The 16,164-nt window shown below is 45.8% G+C and overlaps 1 protein-coding gene across 1 annotated transcript in view; it reads left to right on the forward strand.

Annotated features, from left to right (window-relative positions):
- Positions 1–6,059: 6,059 nt before the first annotated feature.
- The window catches only part of SLC5A1 (solute carrier family 5 member 1), a gene marked incomplete at its 5' end in the record, with an annotated part of 56,831 nt that continues 46,726 nt past the window's right edge, over positions 6,060–16,164 (forward strand). The window contains 2 exons of the mRNA XM_081252782.1: positions 6,060–6,194; positions 10,829–10,900. Of these exons, the coding sequence (XP_081108908.1) occupies positions 6,060–6,194; positions 10,829–10,900 (207 nt within the window). The remainder of the gene's footprint in view (positions 6,195–10,828; positions 10,901–16,164) is intronic.

Raw genomic sequence — 16,164 nt, forward strand, 5'->3', positions numbered from 1 at the left:
AGCATACTATATATTGTTTTGTACACTTTGATTTTTTAACCTAACAAAATATCTTTGAGATCACTACTACATATCAATATACAAGAGCTTTTAAATTAATTAATTTATTTAATAAATTTATTTATTTATTTATTTTTGGCTGCGTTGGGTCTTCGTTGCTGTGTGCGGGCTTTCTCTAGTTGCAGTAAGCGGGGGCTACTCTTCGTTGCAGTGCGCAGGCTTCTCATTGCGGTGGCTTCTCTTGTCGAGCATGGGCTCTAGGCACGCAGGCTTCAGTAGCTGTGGCACGCGGGCTCAGTAGTTGTGGCTCGCGGGCTCTAGAGCGCAGGCTCAGTAGTTGTGGTGCATGGGCTTAGTTGCCTCACGGCATGTGGGATCTTACTGGACCAGGGATTGAACCTGTGTCGCCTGCATTGGCAGGCGGATTCTTAACCACTGTGCCACCAGAGAAGTCCCTCTTTTTTATTTTTAATGACTTCATATTATTATTCCATTAAGTGGATAAACTGTAATATATTTAACCAATCCTTTATGGATGGATTTATGTTGCTTCTAATCTTTGCCCGTTACAAATAGTGCTGCAATAAATAACTTAGAACGTAGGTCATTTGCCCTTATGTAAGCCTATCTGTAGCATAAATTCTTAGGAAAAACATGTTAGGTCAAAGGGTATGTGAATATATAATTTTTAAATAAATTTTATTTTTTTAGAGCAGTTTTAGGTTCACAGCAAATTTGAGCTGGAAGTACAGAGTTACCATATCCGCTCCCTCCGTGCACAGCCTCTGTCACTGTCAACATTCTGCACCAGAATGGTACATTTGTTAGAATCAATTAACCTACATCGATACCTCATTATCATCCAAAGTCCATAGTTCACATTAGGGCTCACTCTTGGCATTGCACATTCTATGAGTTTTGATAAATATATAATGACATGTATCTACAACTAGAGTATCATACAGAATAATTTCACTGCCTTAAAAAGTATCTGTATTCTTCTATTCATCTCCCTTTGCTCTCTAAACCCTGGCAATCACTGATCTTTTTACTGTTTCCATAGTTTTGCCTTTTCCAGAATGTCATATAGTTGGAATTACACAGTATATAGCCTTTTCAGATTGACTTTTACTCATTAATATACATTTAACTTTCCTCCATGTCTTTTCTTGGCTTGATACAATATTTGTTTTTATCACTGAATACTATTCCATTGTTTGGATGTACCACTTACTAAAGGACATTTTGGTTGTTTCCAAGTTTTAGCAATCATGCTATAAATATCTGTATGCAGGTTTGTGTGCAAACATGTTTTCAACTCCTTTGGGTAAATACCTAGGAGCACAGTTGCTGGATTGTATGGTAGGACTATGTTTGGTTTTGTAAGAAACTGCCAAACTATCATCCAAAGTGGGTGCATAAATTTGCATTCTCACCAGCAATGAATGAGAGTTTCTGTTGTTCCACATTCTTGTCAGCATTTGGTGTTGTCAGTGTTTTGGAAGGCAGCTATGCTCACCACTATACCACCAACGCAGTGTTTTGGATTTTGGTCATATTGTTCGGTGTGTCGTGGTATTTCATTGTTTTAATTTGCAATTCTCCAATGACATATGATGTTGAGCATCTTTTCATATGCTTATTTGTATGTCAGAAGATACCTGTATATTTGAACAGGTGTCTGTTGAGACCTTTTGCCCATTTTCAAATCGAGTTGTTCATTTTCTTATTGTTAAGTTTTAAAAGTTCTTTGTATAGGTTTGGTTAACAGTTCTTTATCAGATGTGTCTTTTACAAATATCGTCTCCCAGTCTGTGACTTGTCTCCTCATTCTCTTGATATAATTTTGATAGATGTTCTCAAATTACTCTGTTAAAGTTGGTACCAATTTATACTTTCAACTGTAATGTGTGAGAGTAAATGTTTCCTCTATGACTCAATGTATTATCAATTTATTTGTGATTTTTTCCCAGTCTGATAGGTAAAAAATAGTATCTTACTGTAGTTTTAATTTCCATGTACTTTATTAAAGAGAGACTGGGTATCTTTTAGTATGTTTATGTGCCATTTGTATTTTCTTTTTCTTTTTTAATTTTTATTTTTGGTTGCATTGGGTCTTCATTGTTGTATGCAGGCTTTCTCTAGTTGCAGTGAGCAGGGGCTACTCTTCATTGTGGTGTGTGGGCTTCTCATTGTGGTGGCTTCTCTTGTTGCAGAGCATGGACTCTAAGCTTGCAGGCTTCAGTAGTTGTGGTACTCGGGCTCAGTAGTTGTGGCTCATGGGCTTTGCTGCTGCGTGGCATGGGGGATCTTTCCACACCAGGGCTCGAACCCGTGTCCCCTGCATTGGCAGGCAGATTTTTAACCCCTGCGCCACCAGGGAAATCCTGTATTTTCTTTTATATGAACTGTTTCTATTTTTTGTTCATTTTTCTGTTAGGATTGGTTCTTACATTGCTGTGGATGGTGAAACTATGCATAAACAAATCCTGTGGGCCAGTTTAGAGCGGAGCTCAGTATTCTCAAAAATCTCCTCTCTATACTCTTCATTTTTGCCCAGTTCTTTGCATCTTGGATCCATTCACTGCCCAGCATCATCTGTGGCTCAAGGTCCTGAATTTTCAGTGACTCTGTTTCTGCTGTTTTTTTTTTTTTTTGCGGTATGCGGGCCTCTCACTGCTGTGGCCTCTCCTGTTGCGGAGCACAGGCTCTGGACACGCAGGCTCAGCGGCCATGGCTCACGGGCCCAGCCGCTCTGCGGCATGTGGGATCTTCCCGGACCGGGACACGAACCCGTATCCCCTGCATCGGCAGGCGGACTCTCAACCACTGCGCCACCAGGGAAGCCCTCTGCTGTTTTGACTGATGTTACGGTTGTTCCACATTTGATACTGAGTGTGAGTTTTACCCAAATTGAATACTCCCTTCCTTCCTAGGATTACCACTCTGGGAAATCCCATTCTTTTTAGTCAGCAATACCTTAAGGTCTTGTAAATATATAATCCTTTTACTGATACATGCCAACTGTTATCATGAAATAGCACAGAGTTACTCATCTTTATAAGTATTTTGAAATTCCCTTTAACTCAATCCTACTGCCCTTGTTACAATGGGGTCACTGTTATGTCACAGTATCTCTGATGTCCGGTGTGTCATGCAGGTAGAAAGTGTGACATCCAGAACAGGAAACAGACCTAATTCAGGTTGGAGCTCTTTCACTTATCTATCAATCCATCTATCACCCATCAATCCACTCATCCATCCACTATTCATCCATCCATCCACCCACCCATCTTGTGATTGCTCTTATTTCAAAGAGGATCAAAAAATAACTCCACACCCATGTCCATAGCAGCATTTGTAACAATGGCTGAAAGGTGAAAGCAACTCGAATGTCCATTAGTGAATGAATGGATAAAAAAATGTGGTCTATTTACATAATGGAATGATTCAGCCTTTAAAAGGAAGGATATTCTTTTTTAAACACCTTTATTGGAGTATAATTGCTTTACAGTGGTGTGTTAGTTTTTGCTTCTGCTTTATAACAAAGTGAATCAGCTATACATATACATATATCCCCATATCTCCTCCCTCTTGCGTCTCCCTCGCATTCTCACTATCCCAGCCCTCTAAGTGGTCACAAAGCACCGAGCTGATCTCCCTGTGCTATGCAGCTGCTTCCCACTGGCTATCTATTTTACATCTGGTTGTGTATATAAGTCCATGCCACTCTCTCACTTTGTCCCAGCTTGCCCTTCCCCCTCCCTGTGTCCTCAAGTCCATTCTCTATGTCTGTGTCTTTATTCCTCTCCTGCCCCTAGGTTCTTCCTAACCCTTTTTTTTTTTTTTTTTTAGATTCCATATATATGTGTTAGCATATGGTATTTGTTTTTCTCTTTCTGACTTACTTCACTCTCTATGACACTCTATGTCCATCCACCTCACTACAAATAACTCAATTTCATTTTTTTTATGGCTGAGTAATATTCCACTGTATATATGTGCCACATCTTCTTTATCCATTCATCTGTCAATGGACACTTAGGTTGCTTCCATGTCCTGGCTATTGTAAATAGAGCTGCAATGAACATTGTGGTACATGATTTGTCTCATCTTTGATGATGGTCTGTTTCCCCTACTGGGCTGGAAGCCCTGTGAGGAAGGTAAGAGCCCTGTGAGTCTTGTTCACAGCTGTATCCCTAGAGTCATCGCACATGACCTGGCACATAGAAGCTGCTCTTTTGTTGTAAGAGTGAATGAATGAATGAATGCCTTTTATGGTCTCTCCCTGGCTGCCACCCATCCCTTTCCTTCTCTGGCCACCTATGTTCTGCTGTCCTAGAAAGATCAAAGAACAGCTTGGTCCCTCCTTTGAGGTCCTTTAGCCCTTCCAAGCCTTCCTCCCACTCACACTTTGGATTTGCTTATTTCCACAGACTTCACTTTTAGAACCAGGCATGGGCTGGCAGCCTGCAGCTGGTGGTTAAAGGCTGGACTTTTCCTGTGGGTGGGCTCACTTCCAGACCAGATTGGAAGTTCCCTGAGGGCAGGGACTCTGCTTGGCACAGAGTCAGGTGAAAAAGCTTTGCTGAATGTGGGAACCAATGGACACAGATGGAAGGCAAGCTGCTCCAAGCTGTGGCTGACTGCTGAGCTCTAAGTCATGGGAGGCATCCACAGTGAAGAGCCCCTGCTTCCAAGATCCCCAAATGCGGAATTTCTTCTTCCTGTGGGCAGGTGTTATGATGGGCCCTTATACAGTTTACAGTCCTGGGGGATGGATGGGGGAAGTGGGGACAAACAAGCACTGAAGAGGCAGGTGGGCAGTGGCCCTCAGAGGCAGCAAGGTGCAAAGGAATGGGCTGCTTGACTTTAAGCAGTGGATGGATGTCTGATGGTGGGCAGGGAGGGCCTGAGGCAGAATAGCGTCCTGGCGGGTTTGGATGGTCCTTCCCCTTCCCTCATCTCATCATCTAGCAAGGGTCCCCTCTCCAAAGTGGCTGCTCTGGGGCCTCCAGCACCAGCCCCTGAGAGCATCCAAACCCTCCTCTGAACTAGGCCTGCCTTGGTCTGGGCTGCATGGTCACCTCTGTCACTGGCTCACTGTGTGACCTTTGGTGAGTTGTGCCTCTTCTCACGGTCATCTCTGTTCTGAGCCTTGACTTCCAAATTAGACATGTGTTTCCAGATGGGTAGGCTGAGCCCCCAGAAAGGGCTAGGGTTTGATGAGTTCCTTGGAAGGGATTCTGTAGTATCTTTCCTTCCTCCCACCTGCCTTGGAAGGGCCCCAAATAACATTACTGGGTGAGGCACAGGGCAAGGAAATAGCTCCCAGTGGGATCCTTTTTCCCAGTCTCAGTTCCTTCTTCCTTACAGCTGGGGTAACAGTGCCCCTGGGCGCTGCAGGCTGTAGAGGGAGAGGCAGAAAGGTGGATGGGTGAGTGGTCATCCCACTCACCCATGAGTGGCCAAGATACTGCCATCATGCTGAATTTTTTTCCATCAACATCCAGCAACTTCTGGTTCTCCCCAGAATGTTCTCCATGGAGACCAAGAACTTGGCTGATTCCTGAAAAGTCCCGCACTCATTTTACACATGGAGAAGCCAGGTCCACAGAGAACACAAGACTGGTCCAACGGCAGGTGGCAGGTGATCTGAAGCTTCTAGACGCCCAGCACCAGGAAGCCTGGCTCCTCAATGGAGCCGCTGGAGCCCTGGCCTGGGTGTGGCCACACAGCAGGCCAGGCGAGGCTGCCCAGTGCCCAGTGCCGGTGCGGGAGCACAGTGGGCCTTTGTGCTAGGAGGGCACCACCCCCTGGCCGGCCCCACCCCGCTCGAGGGAGAGTGCTTATCTACCCGCCCACCTCCCCACCAAAGCTCTGCCAGCTCCTCCTTGTTCTGCACTCAGAGCTGCTCCCCGACGGCGCAGCGCTGGGGCTCCTGCAAGACAGCACTGCTGCCAGACTTCACGGGTCCCCTCCCCGGGGCTGATCATTAACCCGGAGACCATATAAGGAGCGAGTGGCCTGGGCTGGAGGGACGCATTGCGGCCGCCGTCATGGACAGTAGCACCTGGAGCCCCATGACCACTGCCACCGCCGAGCCCCTCAAGTCCTACGAGCGCATCCGCAATGCGGCCGACATCTCTGTCATCGTCGTCTACTTCGTGGTGGTGATGGCTGTCGGGCTGTGGGTATGTAGGGGTCCTGAAATGCGGGCTGAGGGGGCAAGGGCCAAGGGGAGGGAGGAGGGGGCACACGGAGGAGCCACCACCTTGGTGAACTGCAAGGAGGAGAAGGTGGGCTGAAGGGTGTGTGGAGCCGAGTGGAAATGACTTGGAAATGTTTGAGAGGAGTTCAGGGGGCTCCGTGTGAGGTGAGGGGCCAAGCAAGGGTGAGCAGAAGTGGGGGTGCTGGCCAGTGCCCGAGGAGGCTCCCCCACGCCGGCTCTGTGAGCAGAGAAGGAGAGTGAGAGATTGGAGAGGCTGGGGGCTGGGGGTGTGAAGGGCAGGAGAGGACCAGCTGGTAGCTGCAGGAAGGATCCCAGGGCTTGGGAAATGAGCCCCATGGAGGTGACTACTGTCCTGCCTCTTAATCATCCAGTTTCAGAGGGGAAAGAAGCAGGGTAGATCCGGAAGGACACCAGCCTCTGCCAGCTGCAGGTGCTGTGGGGCAGCCCAAGGCAGAGGGGCTGCCCTGCGTCCCCCACCTGGGAGAGGTCTTGTGCCCTGGGATCTAGGGGCTGGAGTGAGTGAGAGCTGAAAAGCTGGGCCCAGGAAGAGGAGGAGGAGGAGGAAGACTGGAGGGTGGCCTGGTGCTGGGGAGAGGGAAATGCGTGTGGCTCCCTTTTGGGACTATGGGGACGCACCAAAACAGAGAAACTTGTTCTTAGCAGTCTTGAACTTGGAAATTTCACTTGTGACAGATGCTGGCACACCTAGCAACTGGAAGAGAGGTATTTTAAGTGTGAACATATTCCAGTCACTCTCAAAGGCTTTCATGGGGGACCACAGGCCAGGAGGCTTGGGTGCTAGCAGGTGGTTGAAGTCCTTTGACTCAGAGGAGAGGAGGGTGAGCATTAACCCCTTCATGGCCAAGAGGTTTTTTTTAGAGATAAAAGGAAGTGTTGATTTTTTTTTTTTTTTTTTGCAGTACGCGGGCCTCTCACTGTTGTGGCCTCTCCCGTTGTGGAGCACACGCTCTAGACGTGCAGGCTCAGCGGCCATGGCTCACGGGCCCAGCCGCTCCGTGGCATGTGGGATCTTCCCAGACCGGGGCACGAACCTGAGTCCCCTGCATCGCCAGGCAGACTCTCAACCACTGCGCCACCAGGGAAGCCCGGAAGTGTTGATTTTTAAACAGAAAAAGATAATTGTAGAAACCAGATGTGACTGAAAGCCTAAAGTTTCACAGGGAATCTGTGTGGCTGATTCTTGCTCAGTACTCTCAGCTTCTCAGACATGGTGGAAAGTCCAGCCAGGAGCCAGGGTTCTCAGGTTTAGCACTGGCTTTGACACGTTCCAGCCTAGCGATGTTGGTAACCCCACTCAGTCTCAGTTTATTGAAATGTGCAATGGATACAATCTTACCTGTTCTATGACACCCCACGTGGTTGTGATTATCTGCAGAGATGTATCTGAAAGCTCCTTATGGACTCTAGGAGTCTTTTTTAGTACTATTATCTTTTGCCCTCCAGGATATGAGCCAGGCCCTGAATGATTTTTGTCCTTTTAAGTAAAATGGACAAAAGTTGTCAGTTGGGTAGGACATCTTCAAAAAAAGCCACAAGGAGGGCAGGAATGCCAATCCCCACTTTACAGAATGAAAAACTGAAGCCCCAGGTGGCTGTGATTTGCCTGAGGTCGCAATACATGGAACTCGGGTCTCTTGACTCTCGTTTTTCCATGGCACCACGTGTTTTGCCACCTCGCCTGCCTTCCTCCCCTGACCCTAGCTTGTAAGTGCTGCAGGCAAGATGGGAATCCATCATCTGCTGGATGTGCTGTACTGCCTGTTTCCCAGATAATTGCTGATAATCTCCGTTCCCCTAACCAATCTCATTTTAGCCCTACCAATCCTCATGATTATGGTGTTTGCACCGAATTAGTATCACTTGTCTTGTTAAATGCTACTTAATGAGCCTGCTAGTGTTTGTCTACATTTAGTCTTCCCTCATTAGTCAGTGCCTCTAAACCCTGATCATATAACGTGCTGGATTTCTTCCAGTTTACATTCCTTTTTTTCTATTGGAGTGTCAAGAGTGGCTTGGTTCAGGGACAGGCATCCTGACTCCTGCATGATCCCTGGGCTGCAGAGACAGAGTGATCCAGGCCCTCTGTCACCATCCCCATCTCTTGCAATATTGTTTTGTTCTGTTTTATCCTTTTCCAATGCTGCCTCATCCAATCATATTTGGGCTTGAGTTTATTATTTCTTTAGGGTATAGTTCCATTTTTCTTTCACCACCTCTCAGTTTGTTTCTGGGGGGATTTTGTATCCTTTTAGGCTGAATCTCTGACTTTATTCCTTCTGGAAGACTTCATTAAGATATCCTAAAACCCCTTGTGCCAGGGGTTGTTAAACTACAGCCCATGGGCCAAATCTGACCCACAGCCTATTTTTGTACAGCTCACAAGTTAATAATTTTTTTTAACACTTCTAAGGGGTTGGAAAAAACGAAAACAAACAAGAAGAATATGCAGTGGAGCTCATATGTATCACACAAAGCCTAAACTATTTACTACCTGACACTTTAAAAAAATAATTAATTAATTTTTTGGCTGTGCTGTGTCTTCATTGCTGTGCACAGGCTTTCTCTAGTTGTGGTGAGTGGGGGCTACTCTTCATTGTGGTGCGTGGGCTTCTCATCACAGTGGCTTCTCTTGTTGTGGAGCATGGGCTCTAGGAGTGTGGGCTCAGTAGTTGTGGCTCGCAGGCTCTAGAGCACAGGCTCAGTAGTTGTGGCACACGGGCTTAGTTGCTCCGTGGCATGTGGGATCTTCCCGGACCAGGGCTTGAATCCGTGTCCCCTGCATTGGCAGGTGGATTCTCAACCACTGCACCACCAGGGAAGTCCCCGACCCTTTTTCTTAACAGAAAAAAATTTACTGACCCCTGCCTTATGCAGTCATTTGCATTAATAGCATCATTGGATGCCTGAGTCTTAATGGCCCCTGGGGGAGCCAAACCTTTCCATTTTACAGGTGAGGATCAGAGAGGGTGACCAGAAATCACTCAGATGAATCAGCCCCAGAGCTGGGACCAGAACCCAGGTCTTATGAGGCCAAAGGCTTTGTCTTGTTAAATGCTACTTAATGAGCCTGCTAGTGTTTGTCTACATTTCGTCTTCCCTCATTAGTCAGTGCCTCTAAACCCTGATCATACAACGTGCTGGATTTCTTCCAGTTTACATTCCTCTTTTTCTATTGGAGTGTCAAGAGTGGCTTGGTTCAGGGACAGGCATCCTGACTCCTGCATGATCCCTGGGCTGCAGAGGCAGAGCGATCCAGGCCCTCTGTCACCATCCCCACCTCCCTAAGACACTGTCCTTTCTGGGAATACCCTCTCCATGGTCCTTATCACGACTTGCACTGCTGTGACAGTGTCCCGGTGGTGCTGAGTTTCTTCTTTCTTCATGTATTTTCATAAAGTGAGGGCCTAAGTTTATCGCATTCAACCCTCTTCATCCTATTCTCAAGTCTCTTGTTTAAACCACCGACAAAATCATCTTGACAAATTGTTAGCACTTCGCTTGAATACTTCCAGCAGAAACTTATCCCAGTGGTGCTATTTCCATCTCTGGACAGTTCTGATGGTGAGGAAATTCTTCCTGGTACTGAGCTCAGATCTGACGTCCTGGAGCTTCTCCCAAACATCACACTGTACACCTTAAATATATACAATTTTTATTTGTCAAATATACAACAATAAAGCTGGAAAAATTTTGTAATTTGATAACACAAAGTAAAAAAGTTGTAAGGGCTGTGAATGAGGTATAGATGGAGTTTGCTAGATGTCCACAGGAGAGAGAGATCATTTTTTGGGGGGGTTGGCGGGGAGGCTGTAGGGGAGGAGGTGTGGGGCAGTGTCTGGTAAGGTTTCATGGGGAAGGTAGTGTTTGAGGGGCCTTGAAGGATGGGTACGCAGGAGATGAGGGTATGAACATTCCAGAGAGGAAAAGCCTCTGTATAGATACACCTCTCCTCACCTTTTATCCATCCCCGATATCTTTGCTGAATTGTCCAGCTTCCTACCTAGTCTTTACACTAACATTCTTTCTCTAAGCTCTTCATTTCTGAGACCAACTTGGAAGTGTTATGTCTGGGCCCCATACCCTCTTTTCCTGTCCCTCCAACCATGCCTGGAGGGTATCAACCTGCTTCGACTTCAGAATGACCTTCAGAATGGTCTTTCCCTGACCAACTGCCAGAGCCTGATTTCTTGGAACTTATTTTTGTTTCAGCCCTAGCTACCTCCCCTGCTCCTTGGGGCTGTTGGTCCCCTTGCTATTCCCAGAAAAACCACTACAGAGGCCCTAAGACTATGACCTATGGAAGGCTCCCTGCCAGGAGTCCAGAAAGATCTGAGCCATGCTCTCCCTGGCACTGCCTAGCGCACAGGGGGATCAACAAATCTGTGTTAATTGTCTGTCAAATATAGGTTCCTGCCTCCGTCTTCTGAGCTCCAAGGAAGTAAGGAATGTGGAAGTGTTTCAGAAAGTGAAGTGGGTTGAAGAAAGTGCACGTATATGGGGGATGGGTGTGATCCTCTTGGCTGGCAAGGTTACTCGTTCTAGTTTTCTATTAAATTTTTGACACTTCCTCCCCAGGCCATGTTCTCCACTAATCGTGGGACTGTTGGAAGCTTCTTCCTGGCAGGACGAAGTATGGTGTGGTGGCCGGTAAGTTTTCTCTGAAATACTATTTGCTGAACTACAATATTCCCCATAGGAGGCTATTTTCTTGTTGGCTTTGGGTGAAGGTTATTCTTTCTTCTTGCCTTAGATCCCTGTTAATGGGTCACCTGCTCTCCAGGTCTCTGGGCACCCTTAATCTCTTGCGGTAAGGGAATAGCCTTTAAATAAATAACACTTGGGGCTTCCCTGGTGGCACAGTGGTTGAGAGTCCGCCTGCCGATGCAGGGGACACGGGTTCGTGCCCCGGTCTGGGAAGATCCCACATGCCGCGGAGCGACTAGGCCCGTGAGCCATGGCCGCTGAGCCTGCGCGTCCGGAGCCTGTGCTCCGCAACGGAAGAGGCCACAACAGTGAGAGGCCCGCATACCGCAAAAAAAAAAAGTAAATAAATAACGCTTGGAATTTTTTCAAGGGATAAACAGAGGAAAGACTTCACAAGGAGAACAGTGTGGAGAAGCAAAAAGAGCACACAGTCCGAGGTGATCTTGGGCAAGTCTGAGATTTCACTTCTCTTTCTATAAAATGGGAGTTGGTAATATTTGCCTTCCAGGAGTATGATGAGAAGCAGAGACTGCTTGTGGGGTGGAAACTCAATAAATAGTAGCTCTTTTGCTACCTTTTTGCTACTTTAAGACCCACAGAGGAGAGACTTTATCTCTCCTACCTCAGGAGCCTAACACAGTGCCTGATACACAGGAGGCCCTCAATAAACATTTGTAGAGTGGCTGGAGAAGGAGCCCGCTACTGTCCCCAGTTACAGTTTTCCTCATCTCTTGGTGGATTTTGTATTTTGTATAAATGTGAGGTGTTTTCCCTGACACGTGCACATAGGCAGAAGTATCCCAATCAAAGGACGTGTGCATGGATGGAAGAGAAACTGGAAGGGCCCTTCCATCCTAACAGCACAGGGATCTGCTGGGTTATCAGTCAGCCCAATGATTATTTCAATCCAGAGTTCTCATCGAAACTACTGGTTGACCAGATTGGCCAAATTGTGAAATTCTTTGGGCGTAAGATACAAGCAGAACTGACTGGTGAAAGGGGCAGGGGTAATGAAGTGTACATACAATGAGAAGGGAGCGACAGCTATGGAGGAGGAGAAGCAAGAAAGTGGACACTGTCACTGTCGTATACACAGAACAGAGGGAAGGTAGGAGGAAATCATGCCACTTCCTGCACTTGGCCCTTGATCAGCTATTTGGGGATGGATTTTAATATTTGGCATCTTCACAGTTGTTAATGTTATCCCTGAAGACATTTCTGCTTTACCCTTGGCCAAGAATACTGGGCAGATCCTGACTTCTGTGGTGGGTCCCTCATGGTGGTCTCTCCTGACACATTTTATCTTCTCATGCTTTGGACTTTGGTGCTTTCCTAAAAGCTGGTGTTGGATAGGCAGCTCTGATCACAAAGTTCAAGGCAAGGTTGGAGTAGTTCCTCTAGAACTGCACTGTCAGATATGGTAGCCATTAATCACATTGGCTTTTTAAATTGAAATTAAAATAAGATAAAAAATTTATTTCCTCAGTCACACTAGCCATATTTCAAGTGCTTAATAGCTACATGTAGATGGTAGCCACCATATTGGACACTGCAGATCTAGAACATTTCCATCATTTTAGAAAGTTCTATTGGACAGTGCTGCTGTACAGATTTCACAGCCAAGACTGGCATGAAATCTCAGTGGACTTGAGATTTTCTGAATTAGAAAACTGAATAGGACCTTGAAGTTTACTTTAGTTGTTTGGAAACCAGTGTACCCCCACTCCATCTAATGATTCAGTGCCCCCAAGAGTAAGCCTGCCATCCAGGCTGTTCATCCAGCCTTGGTTTGCATCCTGACCTCTTTTCTCTTCCTTCGTCCCTCTTTAACAGGAAACTCGTATCTCTTCATGTAAACTTTCTAGGGCTGATTTATTGGGGATAAGGCCTTAGCTTCCAATCTCTGGGTCTTGGAGAAGCCAACAAGAAGGCAGAGGCATGGGGCAGAACCACCCGTAGGAGATATACATTTTGGGCTAGGCCTGGGAACACATCACATCTTAACCAGTGATGATGTCTTTCTTCCTGATGGCACCTGGGTTTGGATCTGGGCTGAGAGTTGGGTGATTAGAGGATTAGCTCCACCCAAAACAGGTAAGATTCAATGGTTCATGTGGGGTTTCCAGTGGGTGTTGTTTTCCTTACTCATGTCTCGGATTATTCTAACCAACAGAGAAACATGGCATCATTCCACTTTTGTGCAGAAGTCCCTGCTTCCTTGATGAGGCTGAAATTTGACTTTTCTTCCTCCAACAACAGTTTCCATATAAGGCTTCACGAGATTACATTAATGGTTCATAAACCTGCCCATGTATCTGAGTCACCTGGATGTGCTTTCTAAAAATACAGATTCCTGGGCCTCACTCCAGACCTACTAGATTAAAAAACCTTGGAAGAGGGCCCCAAGAATCTGCATTAAAAAAAAGCATTCCCAGGTGCTTTTGATGATCAGGAAGGCTTGATAATCACTGGTTTGGGTAGACTCTTACCTATCTGGTCAGATTTACCAAGAATATCCACATCTATTAGGGATCCTGGCAAGGGGGATTCTTGAATGGGGATACAATGACCTCTAAGTCCCTCCCAACTCTGAAAATGCTCTAATTCTAGAAAATTCTAGAGTAGAATGAGTATGGGCTTTGAAGTCAGCTCATCTGACCTGCCTCATTTACTAGTTGTATGACCTTGGGGAAGTCACTGAACTTCCCTGAGCTTCAGTTTCTCCTCTATAAAATAGGAGAATAATATGTACTTTGGAGAGTTCTTGTCAGGATTAAATGAGATTATGCATGTGCAGCACTCAGCACTGTGCTTGGCAGGTGCTCAGTAAATGGGAACATTAACAAATGGAAGGAAGATTAAGAGTGTCAGGGCATCTTACCCCTAAGATGCCCTGACACTCTGAAACTTCCTTCCATTTGTTAATGTTCACAGACCTACGAGAGAATAGACTTGAGGATATGGGGAGGGGGAAGGGTGAGCTGTGACAAAGTGCGAGAGTGGCATGGATATATATACACTACCAAACGTAAAATAGATAGCTAGTGGGAAGCAGCCGCATAGCACAGGGAGATCAGCTCGGTGGTTTGTGACCACCTAGAGGGTGGGATAGGGAGGGTGGGAGGGAGGGAGATGCAAGAGGGAAGAGATATGGGAACATATGTATATGTATAACTGATTCACTTGGTTATAAAGCAGAAACTAACACACCATTGCAAAGCAATTATACTCCAATAAAGATGTAAAAAAAAAAAAAAAAAAAAAAAGAGTGTCAGGGCAACACCCCAGCTGGCACTTGTCTGGTGCCCAGTAAATGGAAGCTAGCATTTATGTGAAGATATGGCTACCACATCACTTAAATTTAACTTTCACATTGACTGTGTGAGTATATGAACACGATTTATATGTAATTTATTTATACTACTGTAAGTCATCAATGCCAGCTACACATTGACCACATTTTTACAGTTCTGAGATTGACTGTGTCTGACAGTCAGTGGCATGCCATACTTTAAGTGGCAATGTTTTTTCTTTCTTCGTGCTCCGTGGTATGTCTTACAATAGTTGGTGTTTTTGATTCAGTAAAGTATGGTTATATTCTAAGGTAGTAGTTTTTATCTTTTATTTATTTATTTAACATCTTTATTGGAGTATAATTGCTTTACAATGTTGCGTTAGTTTCTGCTGTATAACAAAGTGAATCAGCTATATGTATACATATATCCCCATATCCCCTCCCTCTTGCGTCTCCCTCCCACCCTCCCTATCCCACCCCTCTAGGGGGTCACAAAGCACTGAGCTGATCTCCCTGTGCTATGCAGCTGCTTCCCACTAGCCATCTGTTTTACATTTGGTCGTGTATATATGTCCGTGCTACTTTCTCACTTTGTCCCAGCTTACCCTTCCCCCTCCCCGGTAGCAGTCTTTAAAAATATTTTCACTACAACTCTTAGGCACTGTAGAAATGCCTCAGGGGCTGCCCTCACTCTCCTTCCCAGCAACCCATCTTTTATTTATTTTATATGAGGGGAATCTGCTAAGATTTTGTTTGAGGGCAAGGTTCTGCTGACTTACAAAATTTAAAAACTGCTAATTTAGAAGAAAAATAAGCATGATGATTTCCATTCTAAAATTTGAAATGATTTAAAAACTATTGTAGTACACACTTGAAAGAACAAGGCATGCAAGAAAATGCAAATCAAACTACTTTCTCTCCAAAATTGAAAAATAGTTTAAACTGCATCAAAACTATATTTCAGAAAGAATATATTTCTTTCTTTTTTTTTTAATGGATATGGCTGCCTTCTGCAGTCCCCAAATTGGAACGTGTGGTTTGACCAGTTCAATTGCACTTCTGGGTGCAAAGGAGAAGCACACGCGTGGGAAATATGGGGCACCCCCCCAAGGTTTTAGGGACATTTGAGGGACCCACACCCTGGTGGGGAGGAGAGGTTTGGGGACCTCTCTTGGGTGGATGCGTGCCTCTCTCAGCTGTCCTCGTCCTCGCTCAGGCCATTGTGCTGATGTTGGCCAGGCTGGAGGGGATCCTTCTGGGTAGGCATTCAGAGAAAAATACCTGAATAGGTAGTGCAGATAATTGGGGCCTGCCAAGACATTCTGTATTTTCTTTCTTTCTTTTTTTTTTTTTGGCCGCGGGGCATGTGGGGTCCTAGTTCCCTGACCAAGGATAGAGCCCGTGCCCCCTGCAGTGGAAGCGCAGAGACTTAACAACTGGACTGCCAGGGAATTCACAAAACTATGCTTCTAAATTTCCCTTTGGATTAAAATACAAAGTCAGTTTAAGCCTGTCATCGGTCTATAAGTTTATAACCAGAATATCTGTCCTCAAATGTGCTGGCCCAAGGAGGACATCACAGGGGCCACAGGCTCTTGGAACTGACATTTCTCTCAGCCTCCAAGGGGACACTTTGCCTCCTTCATCTGCCTTTAGCCCTGTTGCTTTTTGCTGTAGGATGCATGAGCAACCAGAGAAACTTCGGAAAGATAGTCCCAGGGGATTTTTAGGAGGAAAGGACTTGTATTGACCTTGGATTGATACACCTGAGGCCCTGAGGGCTTGGATAGTCACCCATGAGAAAAGCACGTGGAAATCAGAGCTCATAATATCTGAAAGAAGATTGGATAAGGGAGACGCCAGTTGGGGGGCATTCCTGGGGGCTTCAGTGACTTTGAATGCGGCAGTTGTG

This window comes from Mesoplodon bidens (assembly GCF_964165515.1).
Source record: "Mesoplodon bidens genome assembly, chromosome: 13".
Lineage (NCBI taxonomy): Eukaryota > Metazoa > Chordata > Mammalia > Artiodactyla > Ziphiidae > Mesoplodon > Mesoplodon bidens.